At 51.7% G+C, this 16985-nt stretch overlaps 1 protein-coding gene across 2 annotated transcripts in view; it reads left to right on the forward strand.

The window, feature by feature from the left end:
* Positions 1–16985, forward strand: part of MYT1 (myelin transcription factor 1) — a 63601-nt gene that overhangs the window by 34375 nt on the left and 12241 nt on the right. Inside the window, exons 7-17 of one of the 2 annotated variants that reach the window (XM_083801140.1) lie at positions 742–1617; positions 2192–2326; positions 3745–3835; positions 5373–5486; positions 6960–7174; positions 9733–9938; positions 10677–10946; positions 11489–11643; positions 12925–12987; positions 13202–13270; positions 14656–16825. In XM_083801140.1, coding sequence (XP_083657266.1) covers positions 742–1617; positions 2192–2326; positions 3745–3835; positions 5373–5486; positions 6960–7174; positions 9733–9938; positions 10677–10946; positions 11489–11643; positions 12925–12987; positions 13202–13270; positions 14656–14767 — 2306 coding nt within the window. In that variant the 3' untranslated portion in view covers positions 14768–16825. Of the gene's footprint in view, positions 1–741; positions 1618–2191; positions 2327–3744; positions 3836–5372; positions 5487–6959; positions 7175–9732; positions 9939–10676; positions 10947–11488; positions 11644–12924; positions 12988–13201; positions 13271–14655; positions 16826–16985 lie in introns of those variants that run through there. The other variant, XM_083801139.1, reaches the window with a different exon arrangement.

Raw genomic sequence — 16985 nt, forward strand, 5'->3', positions numbered from 1 at the left:
GCGTTCCGCAATTATTGTGTTTGGTGGAAGCAGGGCAGCAGAGCTCTGGTTAAGCAGTGATGGGTTACAAGCAGATTGTCTCTGGAGTCTTCAAAGTGAGAGCTGCTCCATCAGGGATGCTCCCTGGGGAAAGACCCCTGGGAAGCACAAAGGAGCTGTGCGTGGTGGCGAGGGTGGCAGCCCGGGCTCCTCCATCGCCTCCCTGGTGCGGGATCTGGCCATCCGCCCTCTTTCCAAGGTGACAGGCGGATGGGCTGGGTGTCTGTCCAGGGTCCTGGCACCGCCTGGTGCAGAGCCCCTGGTTTTGGGAGCAGGGGGAGCACGGGGCCAGCTGGCTGCTGATGGTAGGGGGCCAGGGAGCAGTGTGCATCTGAGCACCGCGAAAGCTTTCGTGAGGAAATCCCCTTTCTATCTGCTGTCCCCGAGTGCAATAAATTAGGCTGCTCCAGGGGTATAACAGCAAGGCTCTGGTTTCAATTAAGCTTAAGGAAGACAAAGAGATGTTTACAAGCTTATATCATTACTTTATTTTCCTTTTTTCCCTCCCTTTTTTTCTCTCCTTTTTTCTTCCTCTCCTTTTTTTCCTCTCTTATTTTTCCTTCTTTTTTCTCCTTCCCCCCCTTTTTTTCCATCTTCTTTTTCTTCTTTCTTTTTTTTCCCTCTTTTTTCCTCTTCCTTTCCCTTTTTTCCTTCCCCTTTTCCTTTTCCCACTCCCTCTCCCCCTCCCCCCCCTCTTCTCAGAGAGAAGCCCAGCAAAATCAACCCATTACGGACAAAAACCAGCAACAAGCACATCTGGGCCCAGCAAGGCCAACTATAGCAGCTATCAAGAAATAATCGCCAACTCTCTCCTAAACCTAGGCCAAATAGCGGAGGAAACCCTCGCCATCGAAGGGCAGCTGCCCAAAGCAGAGCTGCAGGTCTCCAAGCCGCCATCCAACGTTGTGCACCTGGTCCACGAGGACGCGGGAGAGGAGATGGTGGAGGAGTGCGACAAGGAGATCATCATCCAGACGGAGGACGCGGAGGAAGTCATCGAGGTCACCAGTGAACGCAGCAGCAGCGAGTTGGGTCCAGAGCACCGGGACGACGCCAGCTGCGAGGAGGCCTGCAAACTGCCCAAGGCCATGCAGGCTGAAGGAGAGGAGGAGGAGGAGGAGGAGGAGGAGGAGGATGAAGATGAGGAGGAGGAGGAGGAGGAAGAAGAGGAAGAGGAGGAGGAGGAGGAAGAGGAGGAGGAGGAGGAGGAAGAGATGGCTCCCGAAGTGATCTGTGAAGAAGCTCCTCACACTTCTCAGGACGCCCAGAAAAGCCACTGTGAAGGGCAGTTCAGCCCGAAGCCCGAATACTCGGTCATCGTGGAGGTCCGCTCGGACGACGACAAGGACGATGACGCCCGCTCCCAGAAGTCAGCCGTGACCGACGAGTCGGAGATGTACGACATGATGACGAGGGGGAACCTGGGGCTGCTGGAGCAAGCCATCGCGCTGAAGGCCGAGCAGGTGAAAATCGTGAGGGAACCCAGCCGGCTGCCGGGAGAGCACGTAAAGCACTTCCAGGTGGACGAGAAACAGAGCAAACCACTGGACAGCATCCGAAAGAGCTACTATGGCAAAGGTGGGGTATGGGGGTTAGCCTCCGTGGGTCTCCTCCCTTCCCACCCCCAGGGACAGAGCTTCTCCGCTCCAGGAAAAGTGGGCTGCTGGGGTGGGTTCATGTCCCGCAGTGGGAATTTAGCTACAAATCCATGCCCAGAGAAATGGGGACATCCTAGAGTTAAGCAGTGAATGCATAAAATGATGGTGGTCTCCGGGTCTCAGCAGGGGAGTTACTGGGTTAAAGAGCTCTGTTGGCCTTGCAAATCTCAGCCTGGGCTGGAGGGCCGGTTTCAAAGCCAGATGGGTTTTGGAGCAAGGGCAGGCGTTGGGCATGGCCAGGCAAGGGGTGTTCAGTGTGCACTGCGAGCACTGCTGCTGGGCCGCCTGCTCGGCCTAGAGAGCAGCTCTGTGCTGCCAATTTGTTTCCAGTGCTACAGCTCCACTTTCATAAAAAAATCTCCAAACCCAAAGGTTTCTCCCTCATTAACTGGAGGAGTGGCAGGAGGCATCCGGGGCAATTTTGCAATGAAATGTTCCACACCTTTACACCTCTTCCCCTCCAAATCCGCTAACCTGCCTCCCACAACCCCTAGATCCCTCGAGACCCGAGAAGAGAGAAATCAAATGTCCGACGCCTGGCTGCGATGGGACTGGCCACGTCACGGGACTCTACCCTCACCATCGCAGCCTCTCTGGTTGTCCGCACAAAGACAGGATCCCCCCTGAGAGTGAGTACATGCTCGGGTGCCCAGCAGGATAGCACAGGTTGCTTAAATTTTTCCGGAGCCTTATTTCCTAGAGGGACTTTTACGTCTGATGGGTAGAGTCATCTCAAGGGTAATGGGCACTCCAAGGGGTCCCAAATGGTGTGAATTTTGTGACTGAGTCCCTAGCAGAAGTCTGATGTTAACCCCTGAGGTATGACGGTGTCTCTGGTGTGGTGTGGTGCTTTTCCAACTCAATCCAGGACGCTTCTGTCCACCAAGGTGGTACTGCTCTTCATGGGAAATGCTAAGGAGATTAGAAGAAAGTCAGACCCTTCTTAAAGATTTTAGCACCATCCTGTGGAGGACGAGGTCCCTTCTCTGAAAATCAAAGGTGCTTTGAAAATGACTGCCCACCTCCAGAGACGTGTTGAGCAGTTCCCACCTTTACACCGAATTTCTTGTATTTTTCTCTATTTGGGATATCATATTTGGAAGGAAGAGAAAGTGTTCTCTCCTGATGTCCAGCTGTGATGAGGGGGTTGCCATCCGGCAAAGGAGAGGAGGTGCTCAGGTTGTATAAGGCAGCTGAGTATCCTCCTATGCTCTCATCGCTGTAAAATTCATGAAGCACTACACTGAGATTCATCTCTTCTCCAGGAAATATTTATCAGCATCATAACAGATTTTTATACACATATACGTAGAGAGAGTTTATTTCTACCTCTCTACCAGCATCCTAAATAGCTTTCCTTGTGCATATACATAAAAATCAATGTTGTATGTTTACGATAATGGCATAATAGACCAAAAAATAAAACCACCACACTTCTTTATCAGTAATTTCAAAGGTTGCAGACCTGCTATAAAGACAGACTTGCAGGAAACAAGGAGGAAGTACAGCTATCTCCGCACAAGTTCAAATGCAAGGAAAAATATTAATAAATAAATAACACAAGCTGTGTGCTTCAGAAAGGCTTGCAAATCAAATTATTTTCTTTACTTTTAAGGTCAGCACTGCAGGAAGCAATAATCCTGACGATTAAAACTTAAAAAAAAAAAAAATCAAACAAAGACTAGTCCTCAGGATAAAAGCAGAGATACAACTTCAATCACTTAAAACTACCTGAAATGGGGAGGCCTGGCTCCAAAATGATGGAAGGCAGGAGGGGCTGGTTGGGGAAACTGGACTGCAATCAGTAAACAGGGACAAAGCCCAGGCTGTGCGCAGGGATGCTCTGACCTGAGCGGTTCTGCTTTGAAAATCTTTTTTTTTTTTTTTTCTCCACGCAGAAAAATTCTAATTACAGCATTTCACATTCCTTGATTTCTAGGAAGCCAGTGTACAAGTCTTGATGATTTTGTCTTTTTTTTTTTCTCTGATTTTTATCGAGTTGTTTTTGCCTCCCTTCCCTTCTCCCCTTCCCCTTCTCGCTCCGAAGTCTTGGCGATGCACGAGAACGTGTTGAAATGCCCCACGCCAGGCTGCACAGGACAGGGTCACGTCAACAGCAACCGCAACACGCACAGGAGGTACTGCCTTCCGCTTCTTCTGCCCTGCAGCCGGCCCCAGGGGCACAGGTTTTGTCCTGGAGCTACAGCCCTCGTGCTGGGAGATGCTCCAAGCAGGATGGGCAAGGAAGGGGTGATCCTAAGACGAAGAATAATACGGGAAAGCACGGATGGGGCAGGGATTTCTGGCTGGGCAGTAGGGCAGAGCAATGCTTCCAGGCTCAAAGGTGGATGTCCCGGGATGGGGGCTCAAGGAGGAGACACATGGAGCCAGGGGAGCAGAGGGTGCCTGGTGATGTTTGCTTGTGTGGCACTTTGCAGGATTTTTAGGAATTGACACAATACTCGGGCTGAAATTAGTCCACAGGACAGGTGAGCTGGGAGTTTAGGCCCCGCTGCTCTATGCCCTCAGCCCAGGTGTAGCCAGGAGGGGACAGGCCGGTGCTTTGGGATCAGTAATTTTACCCCGTGCTCTGGCTTCAGTCAAACCACAGAACTTTTACAAATGGGAAGGCTGCAAGCAGAGGGGATGGTGCTGTTCAAGCTAGAAACCATCCCAAAAGCCAGACTAGCCGGTGCTACAGGGATCTGCTCACCAGTTTGTGATTTATTCACTGTGCCCACGCTTCATTAGCACAGAGTGCCGGCTCTGCGAGCATTACCGTGCTGGTAGGCACGAGGTGAGAGTTTACTGTCACCCATCCAGACGTGGCTGGGGACCACGGGGGCAGCCACCCTGGTGATGCCTCCCTGTAGCTGTAATTGCTAGAGGAAAATTAGGGAAATCTCCTGGGTTAATTGAGAAACATGGTTTGCTGCAAGCAGCGAGATCGCAGGGAGATTGAGGTGAGGGGCTGCTCCCAGGGGGTTATGGAGAGGGCTTCCAGCGGGGTGTTTTGCTCTGCCAGCCCCAGCCCTGAGCCTGGCGGGGGTCCCTTGGTGGTGGATTCTCCGGGGATGGGGGCACCTGAGATGGTTTGGGGCTGTAAACCCCTTACACTGCTTGTAAGGCGTTTCTACCTTCCCTGAGCAATCGCTGCTAGAGCCAAGCTGGTCCCGAAGAGGCACAGCCAAGCTCATGCAAAGGGTGAGCGCAAGCAAAAGCCCTCGTAGCCCCCGACCGACCCCAGGCACCGTGTGCTGGCAGCTGTGCACATCAGAAGTGCAAATGTTTCCCAGCCAGCACCCCTCAGAAGGCTCCCTTCAAACAGCCTCAAAAGAGACAAATAAACACAAATCAAAAATGCCATTTAACTGCTAAAACTTCCCGAAGAAACCAGCCTGGCCTCTGCTGTGCTCAGCCCTGGGCAGCTGCCTCCCTCCTCCATCCCCGGCACTGGCGATGCTCTGGGGCTTGCCCCAGAGAGATCTGGCAGCTCTGCTGCTTGGCAAGACTAGCAGTACACTGGGATAATGCTAACCAGAAAAACCTTAAATGCAAACATTTTTCTCAAGGGCTCAGTGCAGCTCTGGGTCTCTGAAATGAGAGAGGATTTCCGTGTGCATCCCTCATGCTCTGTTTCCTTCCCTCTCCCTTTTTTCTTTTTAACTCACACAGTTTATCTGGGTGCCCCATTGCTGCTGCTGAAAAATTAGCCAAATCACATGAAAAGCAACAAACCCAGTCTGGTGACCCTTCGAAGACCAGCTCCAATTCTGACCGGATACTCAGGTACGTGGCGTGGGAAGCCAGCACCGGGGACCCGCGCCCACAGCGGGAGCCGGCTCGCTCCAGCTGTATCCTGATACTGCTGAGTCCTGTTATTATGATCATAGGTCTCGCCAAGGTGGGGAGATATTTAATTGATGATCCCAGGGAGGGCATTGAGGACAATGAATTGCTTCTGTAGCATCAATTAATGCTGAGGCTACAGGCCAAAGGGTTTTAGCAGCGCAGCAGAAGGCATTTGTGCCGATAGCGCTGCAATGCAAACTGCCAGAGAATTATGGCTATTATATTAGCATTATAAGTAGGGTGGGCCCAGGGAGGGGGAGGAGGAGATTTCGGCTACATATAAATCACTCGATCACAGTTTCACACAAGTCCTCCCACTTTTCTTCCTTAGCCCGCACGGGTCAGAGGAGAGGAACCTGCCACTCATTGCCAAACCGCCCGCATTTATTTTGTAATTTCACCCATCTCTGTCTTCCCGGGAGAAAGGGCTGTCTCACAGCAAGGATGTCCCTGATAGATGCTGGCTTCCGTAGCCGACGTGATTCATGAGGCTACAGATGGATTGTAATATGGTTAGTTATTTCACAATGAGAGCAGGAGGATAGGAACTGCAGCACGAGCCCTTTCCATGCTGCGCTGAGCAGCGCTCCCACCAAGGCATCGAAGTCGGATTAATTTATTTATTTGCTCCCCAGGACTGCTGAGCACCCCGGTGCACCGGCGCTGAGAGCTCGGTGCTTTGCAAAGGAAGGCCATTCGGGGCGATTACTTATTTATTTGCAGCGGAGCCTGCGATGGGCGCAGCGTGCTCTGAGCACATCACGAGGACGCTCCATGCTCCAAGGAGCTCCCGCTCCGAGGACTCACTGGTGGAAAGAGGTCACGGGAAGGAGAATAACAATGGGCCATTTATATACAATTTATATGCAAGACAAATTGATTCATGATAGGCAGCCCGGCAGAAGCGGGGCTTTAGGAGGGACTCTGCAGGCAGGGGAGAGGCGCGCTCAGCTCGGCTGTGCGTCAAGCTCCCCTTTGCGGCCAGGCTGCAGAGGGGCTGAGAGCTGGATTGGGGTCCTGATGCCTTCATGTGCTGTCCTTTGGCTCAGCTCCCACGGGTGAGCGGCACCTGGGTGTTTACTCACTGCTGTTGGAAACATGCTGCCATGTCAGAGCAGCCTGCGGGGGTATTTTGGATGACTCCTCAGCTTTTGGTTTAAAAAGAAATTAAAAATGAAAAACAAAAACAAAAAAAAAGAAAGAAAAAAAAAAAGAAAAATGAATTTAATGGACCCAAACCAGGTGCAGACTTGCTGAGGGACAGAAAAGGGCTGTCACCGCCAACTCTTCCCCTGCAGCCCCTGGGGATGTCCCCACCATGTCGTCCCCCCGCACTACCCCAGCCGCTGGTGCCACCTCGGTCACACCGAGGAAAAGAGAAATCACCGGTGCTCGTTGTTTCGTCCTCAGGCCTATGTGCTTTGTGAAGCAACTGGAGATCCCTCAGTACGGAAGCTACCGGCCCAACATGGTCCCAGCCACCCCCCGGGCCAACCTGGCCAAGGAGCTGGAGAAGTACTCCAAGGTCACCTTCGATTATGCAAGTTTTGATGCTCAGGTTTTTGGCAAACGCATGCTTGCCCCAAAGATTCAGACTAGCGAAACCTCACCTAAAGCCTTTAAATGTAAGTTGGGCGCAGGGAAGGGCTGGGTTTTGCATTCTCTGCCTGTCTCAGCACCTCGCGTGCCGTGAGGCCCTGGGGAGCATCGCTTCGGGGTGCGGGGAGCGTCCCGGGGCTGAGCCTTGCGGGGTGGGAGGAGAAACGGGGACGGGATGGGGAGGCTGATCTGGGTCCTGCAGCACATCCCTGCCGTGGGGAAAGGGACACGGGGCCCGTGGCTGCCGTGAGAGCTTGGCCTGGGGGAGAGGCCCTCGGGCTTCGGGTTTGGGAAGAATTGCCTGGAGCGGTGGGAGCATTAATCTGAGCGATGGCTCCAGGTGGGATAAGTTACACAGTTGTCCTCAGTTGGTCCCCACTGCTTTGCAGTTCATATCTATTGATCTGTCTTTTCTCATCTAGCTAAATGGATTATAGTTCTCCTCTCTTCCATCTTACGTATGACCCACTCCACCCATTTGTCTTCTCGGCTGCGCTGGGCTCTCCAGCGCTGCTCCTATCGATCACCCCCTCCCATCCTCCGCTCCCTGTCGCAGCCACCCACCTCTGCTCCGCACCGAGGCTCTTGCACTGGTTACAACACTGCGATGACAGCGTGGGTGAAAATGAAATGGTGAAAACGAAATTAAAGCCTCTGGGATGGGTTCTCAGGAGCTGTGCAGGGAGCCAGCCTGCCCCAGCCCTGTGCCGGGGGACCAACGTTTAACGTCCCCCCTCTCTTTGACACCAAACATGCTCCTGAAGACTTCTTCCTGAAAAAAAAAATAGTAAAGATTTAGGAGACCAGTTTGCAGAAGTCAGCAGCCTCAAGAGGGCTTTCTGTCTGGCTAATCCCACTTCCACAATCCTGTTTAATCCTGATGCAGCTGCTCTCTAAAAAGTGCTCGTACTTGAAAGCATCCTGGTTGTTGCACTACAATGGAAGCTGCCTTTATTACAGTACTAAATCTGTAAAGGATCAGACAATGAAATTGGATGGAGGCCAGAGAGCACAACTGCCACTGTCATCCTGGGTTAGGGCTGATGGAAAAGTAATTTGTTTCCCAGCACAAGTGATTCTCTTGCTGAATAGATTGTGTTATTTGCAATATTAGCAAAGAATTTTCAGGGTAATTGTACTGACAAAAATAATTCCAGCAAACCCGCTAGGATAATCCTTTCTATTTTTTCTCATCACTTATTTTACTAATTTGCTGATTGCGAGTCTATTAGTGGTAGAAATACTTATGAAATGGAAAAGCATCGCTGAGTCTACGGTGTGAAATTGAAATTGGCATCTCACGATCCTGGATGTTGTCAGGTTGGGCTGGCAAACACCCGCACTCCGCAGCAAAGATGTGGATTAAACCGGACTCAAAAATAAGCAGCCATACACAAGAATAACCATTTGGGCAAGCTTCCAATGAGTTAATCAAAGCGACAAGATGAATATGATTGCCAATCATAGCAGGGAAATCTGTTCCTTTCACTGAGAACTTATTTTAAAGAGATCTTCATCCAGAGGGATTTATACTCCCCTGCATGTGTGTGCATCCCTCCCATTAATGTCAACGTGCATTATATACGCACACAGCCTGGAAGAAAGCAGTCCTCGGGAACATTAGCATTTTATAGTGCCTTATATTTCCAGTTTGTGATGGCAATCGTGAAGTAGCTCTGCTCTGCGGCCACAGCCGCCCAGGTTGTCCTGCTGCTCCGTCACCAGCAGGACAAACCTCACGGGTCTTCCCTGGGCGAGACTCCTGAGTTTTCCCTCAAAACGTGAAGAGGGAAATGAAATGAGAATGGGAAAATTTTGCTAATTGATTCCGAACACGATCCTGTGGTGGTTCAAAATCAGATGATCCCGTCTGCACCCACTGAAACTGCTGACTTCAGAGCCCTCCTAAGTGGGTCCAGTTTTTAAACTGGGGCCAGTTGAATTGTGGGTTAACCTTGGGAGCTCCTGACTTTGATTTCATAGGGTGTGAAGAGAGCATAGCACCTTCAGCACTGCTATGTGCTGTGATATACAGTACCAGTGCGGAGTAGTGACCATGTGTGGCTGTGCAATAAATCTGGTTACTCAGACGTATTTAAATTATATGTCAGCTGTCGGAAAATCCATATTTCACCAGTGTCATCCTCAGAAGCTCATATTTCATGGCCGTGGGTTTGCTACAAATGTAATTTTTTAACTTGTAAGTGTTCAAATGTGCTGCAAGAAATCTCCCTGCAAGTCAGCTCCGTGGCTAAGTTAGGAACAGAGAGAGAAAAAAAAATAAAAGAGCCGGGAAGCTCCTCTGGGCTTTCTCCTTCGGCACCTTCCACCAAGGGTTAGCTTTAATGAAGAAAAGTGGGTTCTGGGAGGCTTGACGGCAGAGCCAGCTAATGAATTGACTTTTCCCACCAAGAAACCATCGCACAAGATCCCGGCAGCAGCCAGCATTGCTCCTATTGCACCTCCCTGGCAATCCAGGGCTGGAAATAGCAGCGGGCTGGCGCTGCCGATGCGCTGCATCGGGCTGACTTGCCCGTGCCAGTCATACCTTAGCCTTGTGTTGTTCCTTCTCTTTTTGTTCCAGCCAAACCTTTTCCAAAGGCCTCCTCCCCCAGCCACAGCCCCTCCAGCAGTTACGTGAAGAGCACTTCATCTTCCTCCACAGGCTTCGACTACTCCCACGACGCCGAGGCCGCGCACATGGCCGCCACCGCCATCCTCAACCTCTCCACCCGCTGCTGGGAAATGCCCGAGAACCTCAGCACCAAGCAGCAGGAGGCCCCCGGCAAGGTGAGCTTCCAGCTGCAAGTGTTGGAAGGCAAAAAGACCTTTTTTTTTTTTTTTTTTTTTTTTTTAATCCTTCCCTTTCGTTTTGAGCTTTAAATAGACAGAAATGGCAGGCTTATCGCTTGCCGCCCTCTCCCTCCCGACGTGCTTTGGGCGATGTAGCATTTAGAGGACGTAATCTTGGCTTTTTGTGTGTTCTGGAGCTGCATTGTAGTTCAGATTTACCTATTGGAGGTGAGACTCTCCCAGGGAGATGCCCAGGGCTGGTTCCAGTTGCTCGCTGCCCAGTGTCTGGTGCCATTCGAGGTTTCCCAGTTGCATCCAGGCTGACCTCCAGCTGCTTTTCAGAGGAGCGTGGGTTTTCCAGAGGTCCTGTGCCACACTCCCAGCTTTGGGCAGATGTCTTGGATGCCTCAAGACATCTTAAATGGCACTGGATGTCTGTGTTCAGGCAACTGATGCAAGATGCCATGCTGCTTTTAGTGGAGGGGTGCACTTGCACGGCACGTTTCTGAAAACCTTTAGAACCTTCTCAGGTCATGCCCATGGCAGGGGCAGGAGCTGTGTGTGCTTTAAGGGCCCTGCCAGCCCAAACTGATCGGTGGCTCTGTGATGACTGACTGCAGAGAGGACAGGACACGAATAACCTGTTCCCTAACCTCCCCCATGACAAACGGAGAGAAGATCCCCTTAGGGAATTTCTGGCAGATGCTGACGTTGGGCTTATTTCCCCCTTTTCAGTCCATGGACATTGAGGTGGATGAAAATGGGACTCTGGACTTGAGTATGAACAAGCACCGCAAGCGGGAGAGCACCTTTCCCAGCAGCAGCAGCTGCAGCAGCAGTCCCAGTGTGAAGTCCCCAGACGTGTCCCAGCGCCAAAACAGCACCAGTGCCACGAGCAGCACCATGACCTCCCCCCAGTCCAGCCAGACCTCCCGCCAGGATGAATGGGATGGGCCCATCGACTACACCAAACCAAACCGCCAGCGGGAAGAGGAGCCAGAAGAGGTGAGCTCTGGACCTTAGGTAACACCTCACGGCGGCTTGAAGGCCATATTTTCTTGCACAGTTCTCCTGTTTATCCCCAGCACTCCTAGTTAGCTCTCTGGGCCTAGGAGAGAAGTATTACCGCTTTTGTTGGTGTTACCAGACATCAACTGCAGACTGTGGGGCAGGAGGCAGAGCTGTCCTGGGGTGAACGTGTGCTCTTGGCTCCATTGAGGAGCTCTTGCAAAGGAAAAGCCCGCTGTGTGCTCTGTTCTGGGTCTGCTGTGCTTGCTTTGCTGTAAATCCTTCCTTCATTTGCACAAGAAATGCTCCTGGTGATGTTCCCCAAGATATGATTTCTATGTGCCGTTAGCACGGGTCCCTACATTTCTCCTACAAAAGGGGGAAATTGCAGACTGCTTGGTTTGGGGACCGAGGTGCTTACAGGGCTCAGCAGTGTTGCCAAAGCTGCAGGAGCTCTGAGCTGGGATGAACCATTACATCCACTTCTCCTGGCACCATTACAACCACTGCATCCCCTTCTCCCGGCTGTTCTCTTGCAGTCAGAGCCAGCAGCCCACTCGTTTGCCTCCTCGGAAGCTGATGAGCAAGAAGTGTCGGAGGAAAACTTTGAAGAACGAAAATACCCAGGGGAAGTTACTTTAACCAACTTCAAGCTTAAATTCCTCTCCAAGGACATCAAGAAAGAGCTGCTCACGTGAGTCCTGCCTTCTTGCCTCTTTCTCTGATGCATATAAAACATGTGCTCAGGGCAGCCAGGCTGGCAGCAGACAAAAATTGTAGGAAATACCTTTTAAAATATACCTTCTCATGGAGGTTTTGAGCTTCAAGGTGTCTCATTGAGAAGGCAGGACTTCTGCTTAATGCAGAGCAAGGAGCTCCATCACCGTGAAGCTGCAAGGCCACCAAATGTGAGCCCTGGCTGCGGCAGAACTGCTGCCATGCTGCATTTTGCATTGCGGAGGGGTCTTAACTAAGCTCTCGTCTGTGTATTCACTGTGTTGGACGGGGAGCAAAATAGACCCAGATCTGTTCTATCCATGCTGACCCCCCAAAGGTTAAGGTTTAGAGCTGGACTCAGGCGCTGCAGCCTGGACCTGCCTCTGCCCCGATGCCCCTCGGGATCCGTTTGGAGGTCGTGGTGCTGAGGTTTCCCCTCCCAGACCACCCTGCGGATCTTTTTCCCGCACGTCTGACCTTCCCGTATGCTAAAGAGGGAAGTGTGGCGAGCCTCTTTTTGCTGACCCTATACAAGCTGCTTTTTAATCGGCTGCGCCGGCAGGAACCTGAGGGAGCCATGTGGACAGGCGGGGAAGAGGTCTGGGGGGGGGCAGAGCAGCAGCAGCAGCTTCCTAAATGAGCAAAGCACACACCAACTGCCCTGTGCAAAGCAATCAGGGCTTTTTCAAAACCCAGCAGTGATGTGAATAGCAGTTTTTGAGGTGGAACCCTTTAGTTGTATTATGAAGGTAGACAAATTTCCTCAACGCAAACAGCCCCGGAATAAAAAACCGGTGTCACAGCCAGCCCGCAGCCACCTTTCCCTATTTAGCATCCTCCCTCCTTCCTGGCCCCAGGCCTGTAAGAAATTAGCTGCAGTTAATCCAGGAGCTGGCTGCGTCTGTTCGAAGCTCCGTGTCTGGGTGCAGACCTTGGGCCATCTCCCGGCACCGATGGAGGTGTGGAGGTGCTGCTCACCTCCGCCTGCCCGCAGCCCCCCTGCTGGCACACGGCAACACATCGCTTTCTTCACATTTGCCACGTTTTTTTTTTCAAAATTGTGGAGGGTCCTTGTGATCTTTTGGAAATAAAAGAGGCGTGAAAAGAAGGTGGAAGGGGAAGAGCCGGGGTATTTGCCCGCGAGCAGGGCCGATGGCAGGGACAGAACCCGAGGAGGGTTTTACTGACTGTGTGCGTGCGTTTTCGGGTGAATTCATTCCCTTCCAGCACTTACGCTTGTGGTGTTGTTGTTGCCCAGTTGCCCTACCCCAGGCTGTGACGGCAGCGGACACATCACGGGAAACTATGCCTCTCACCGCAGGTGGGTTCGCCTCTTTTCCATGGCTCAGACTCTAAATACAACTTTATTTTTTAGTATATTTTTTCACCGTGTGGACGAATTTGGTTCTGTTTCCTCCCCACCTTCTGTTGCCCCTCTCCCTCCCCACGCCCCAGCCCTTTTTCTTTTTCCTTTTTTTTCCTTTTTTTTTTTTTTTTTTTTTGCTTATCCAGATATTCCATCTCTTCTCTTTCAGCCTTTCTGGTTGTCCTCTTGCTGACAAGAGCCTCAGAAACCTCATGGCTGCCCACTCTGCTGACCTCAAGTATGTTTGCGCTCAACTTGGATCTCCTTTTTTTTTTCTTTTTTCCCCCTTTTTTCTGTCTTTTCCCTCCCTGCCCCCCCTTTGTGCTCTGCTTTTGCTTTTTTTATCCCTTCCCTTCTCCTTCCAAAAGCCGATAAGAGTCCGCCTGCGAGGTGCTCTGTTGGACCCCAGCCTCTCGCTGTCATTTTGGGATGGCAACAAAATGAGGGAAGACATATTTTGGGGAGAGGGGGATCACGCAGCTGTTCAGAAATAACTCAGACCCCTGGCAGGTTTCCTTTGGACACCTTAGAAATAAGCTGATTTCTTTTTAATTTGTTCCCTTCTAATTCATCATTTTTGTGCGGCTCTCAAAGAATCCAAAGCCAGGATAAAGGCACACCCTTTAGGACTGGGTAGAGGCACAGCTGGGAAAATACTGCCAGGACATTGCAAAAAGAAGACATTTCTTTTGGAGAAGCCGGTGTGCTGATTTTATTGCTAAATATAAGGGGCTGTTGGGGATAAAGTGACAGAGATTTGGGTGTCTGATTGGTGGGGCAATGATGGCAGGGCTGAGCAAATGGTGCTGGGCAAGGTCGGATCCTGAGCAGCTGCGAAGGGGCAGATCCGAGTGTGCATCTGCTAACTGGGGGCAAAGGGCTCGTGGGCACCTGGATGTCTGCGTGCCCAATTCTGATCCCAAAGGGAGGAATCTAGCCATGGTATTTCCATTCAAATGTGTTCCTCCAAATCCCGTTTTCAGCTTTGCTCCTCTCTTCCCAGTACTCCTCGTTTTCAGGAAGAGCTGCTGCTTCACAGGGGAGTTTCCCAACTGCATCCCCTGTAGAAAGATTCATTAGAAATTGTATTTAAAATCAGCGGAGACCATGGGGGGACCCGAGCCCTTCCCCACCCAGTGCATTCCCTTACAGTGAGGGTCTGGGACTGCTGCAGGTGCTGGTGCCAGGAAACCATTTGTTAACCTCCCGTTCTGCACCAGAGAGGTGGAAAAAGTAGCTGGATTAGGTGACATTAATAGAATGTGCCAGTGGATGGCAAGGACTCTCCTGATTAGTGTAAGCACACTTAATCGTGCATTATAGATGATATGCATTTTGGAAGAAGCTCTTAAGAGAGCTTTGCTGAACTGGTGTTTCTCCAACAGCCTTAAAGAACAGCCTGGCGATCAGGCAATTAGTGGTAAGATATTAAAAGCTCTCAGGAACAGCGCCCATGCCCAGTATGGACGTGGTGAAAAATGGACCAGAGTCACCATTCAGCGTCCAGAATGATGCACTGCCCCGTGCCCCTCGGGCATCTGAAATTAGTGCTTTTTTATCAAAATACTACATAAAACAGGTAACTCCTGGCCCAAACAAAGCCTTTCAATGTTATTTTCCAAGTGTTGTCCTGTTTGTATATCCTGGTGAGGACGGAGGCAGGGAGCGGAGGAAGGAGGAGGATTCGGAGATGTCACAGATCCCGCAGCCACAGCTCTTTCACAACTTCAGATAAGGCCGTGTCAGCATTTCCATTATAAATTCTATTTCAGGGGGTTAATATCCCTGATATAAAAAAATAGCTCCAGGCTGGAACATGCAATAAAAGGTCTCTGTCGGAATGATTTGTCTCCAGATAATTAAAAATAAAAATCAAATCACTTCTTTCACCTCTTTAACAGTCCTGAAAGGCAAGAGGAGTTGGGTGTTGGTGTTTTCATAATTTCATCCCACCCTGCAGCTAGAACAACAAAGAAATAGTTTTGCTTCCTACCCTACCAGGCTCTAATAGGGAAATGTCATGAACATGTAGTCATCTCCTAAGCCTCTAATGTTTGAGTTGGAGGATTTGTGCCCTCACCAGGTCCTGCTGGCCCTGTCCCTTCTGCACTGGACCCGGTGCTTTGCTGGGTCTGCAGGCGGAGCTGTGCCCTTACACCATCCCCATGTCACCCTTCTGGGACCAGGACAGGTCCCTGCTCTCCACACAGCCAATATTTTCCTTCAGCAGAGACTTTCAGTGACCTTTAAACCCCAAACCCTCAGAGCTGAGACAAAGAGGAGCGTTTTGATATTTTCTGATTTTAAAACCAAACCAAACCGGGGTCGAGAGAGTGGGATATTTTCTGATTTTAAAACCAAACTAAATGGGGATAGAGAAACTGGGGGCACAAAACCATCCCCCCGAGAGCAGGGGCCCTTTGCAGACAGGGAGCAGCTCAGCACCCCCCCAAGGACCCCCCTCAGCCCCATTCACTTGACTGGAGCAGCGCTGGCTCATTGGCAGGCCGGCACGCGCGTCCTTGGTGAGGACTCCTCACCTCTCTTGCTGGTCCCCATGACAACTTTTATGGCTCACCTGCGGCGTTCGGAGCGGGTCTTTGTGCTGGCGGCACTTCAGAGCCCCTCACCTCCCTCGCTTCGGCGGCCTTAATGACGCCGTGCTCGACTCGCACCGTTATCTGTGCTGCCGCTCGCAGCCTTTGTGCAGCTCTGTGTGATCACAGGCGTGTTCTGCCAGGCTCGGCTCTCATTCACGTGCCTGAGTGCTGGCTGCTTAACTTCAGACCCGTGATTGTGGATGGGGTCTTCAAAGAGCCCTCTGCAACAGGCAGAGGTGGGGAGGGGGCACCTGAGGGTGCTGGTGACCCCACCTGAGGTCCCCTGCGGGACTCCTGTCCCTACCCGTGGTGTAACAGAGGGAGGAGGCTGAAGGTTAAGCTCACCTTTTTCCTCGTTCCTTCTTCGTTATTCTCCATCAGAGGCATTTGTCGGTTTTGGACTCTGTTTTTGGGTCTGCCCCCAGTGAGCTTAGCCCCCCATTGTCACCCAGACCTGAGTTAAAACCTCCCGATGGGCTTCCTCTTGGCATCAGCCAAGGTGGCCTGGGAGGAGAAACCTCAACAGCCGAGTTGTCCATGGCTGAAAACATTTTTCTGGTTTCTTGGCTGCACTCACATCCAGCCCAATGGTCCGGGAGGGTACCAGTGTCTCCTTGCATCTTCCCCAAGAGGACGAGCACAGTTCTGGAGTGTTTTACTCGCCTCTTTTGTTACCATCACCTAAGCTGCCCCCATCATTCTGGGCACCACAGTACAAGAAGGACATTAAACTGTCGGAGAGTGTCCAGAGGAGGGCGACGAAGATGGTGAAGGGCCTAGAGGGGAAGACATATGAGGGGCGGCTGAGGGCACTGGGCCTGTTCAGCCTGGAGAAGAGGAGGCTGAGGGGGGGGCCTCATCGCGGCCTACAACTTCCTCGCGAGGGCGAGTGGAGAGGCAGGTGACCTATTCACAGTAATCACCAGTGACAGGACCTGCGGGAACGGTGTTAAGCTGAGGCGGGGGAAGTTTAGGCTGGACATCAGGAAGAGGTTCTTCACCGAGGGGGTGGTCGCACGCTGGAACAGGCTCCCCAGGGACGCAGTCACTGCACCAAGCCTGTCTGAATTTCAAAAGCGATTGACTGTGCACTCAGTCACAGGGTCTAAACTTTGGGCAGACCTGTGCGGTGCCAAGAGTTGGACTAGATGGTCCTTATGGGTCCCTTCCAGCTCGGGAGATTCTATGATTCTGTGGTTCTATGACTCAACAAGAAGGCGGGGATGAGGCCAGGACCCGTGTCCCTCCCAGTGTCCCCGTCCCTTCCCACCAACCACCCCCCCAGTGCCCACACCGGGCATGGGGGTTTCAGCGCGATGGATGCCATGGACCCGACGTTGTTCCCGTGGAGGG

Source organism: Anser anser, assembly GCF_964211835.1.
Source record: "Anser anser genome assembly, chromosome: 16".
Taxonomy (NCBI): domain Eukaryota; kingdom Metazoa; phylum Chordata; class Aves; order Anseriformes; family Anatidae; genus Anser; species Anser anser.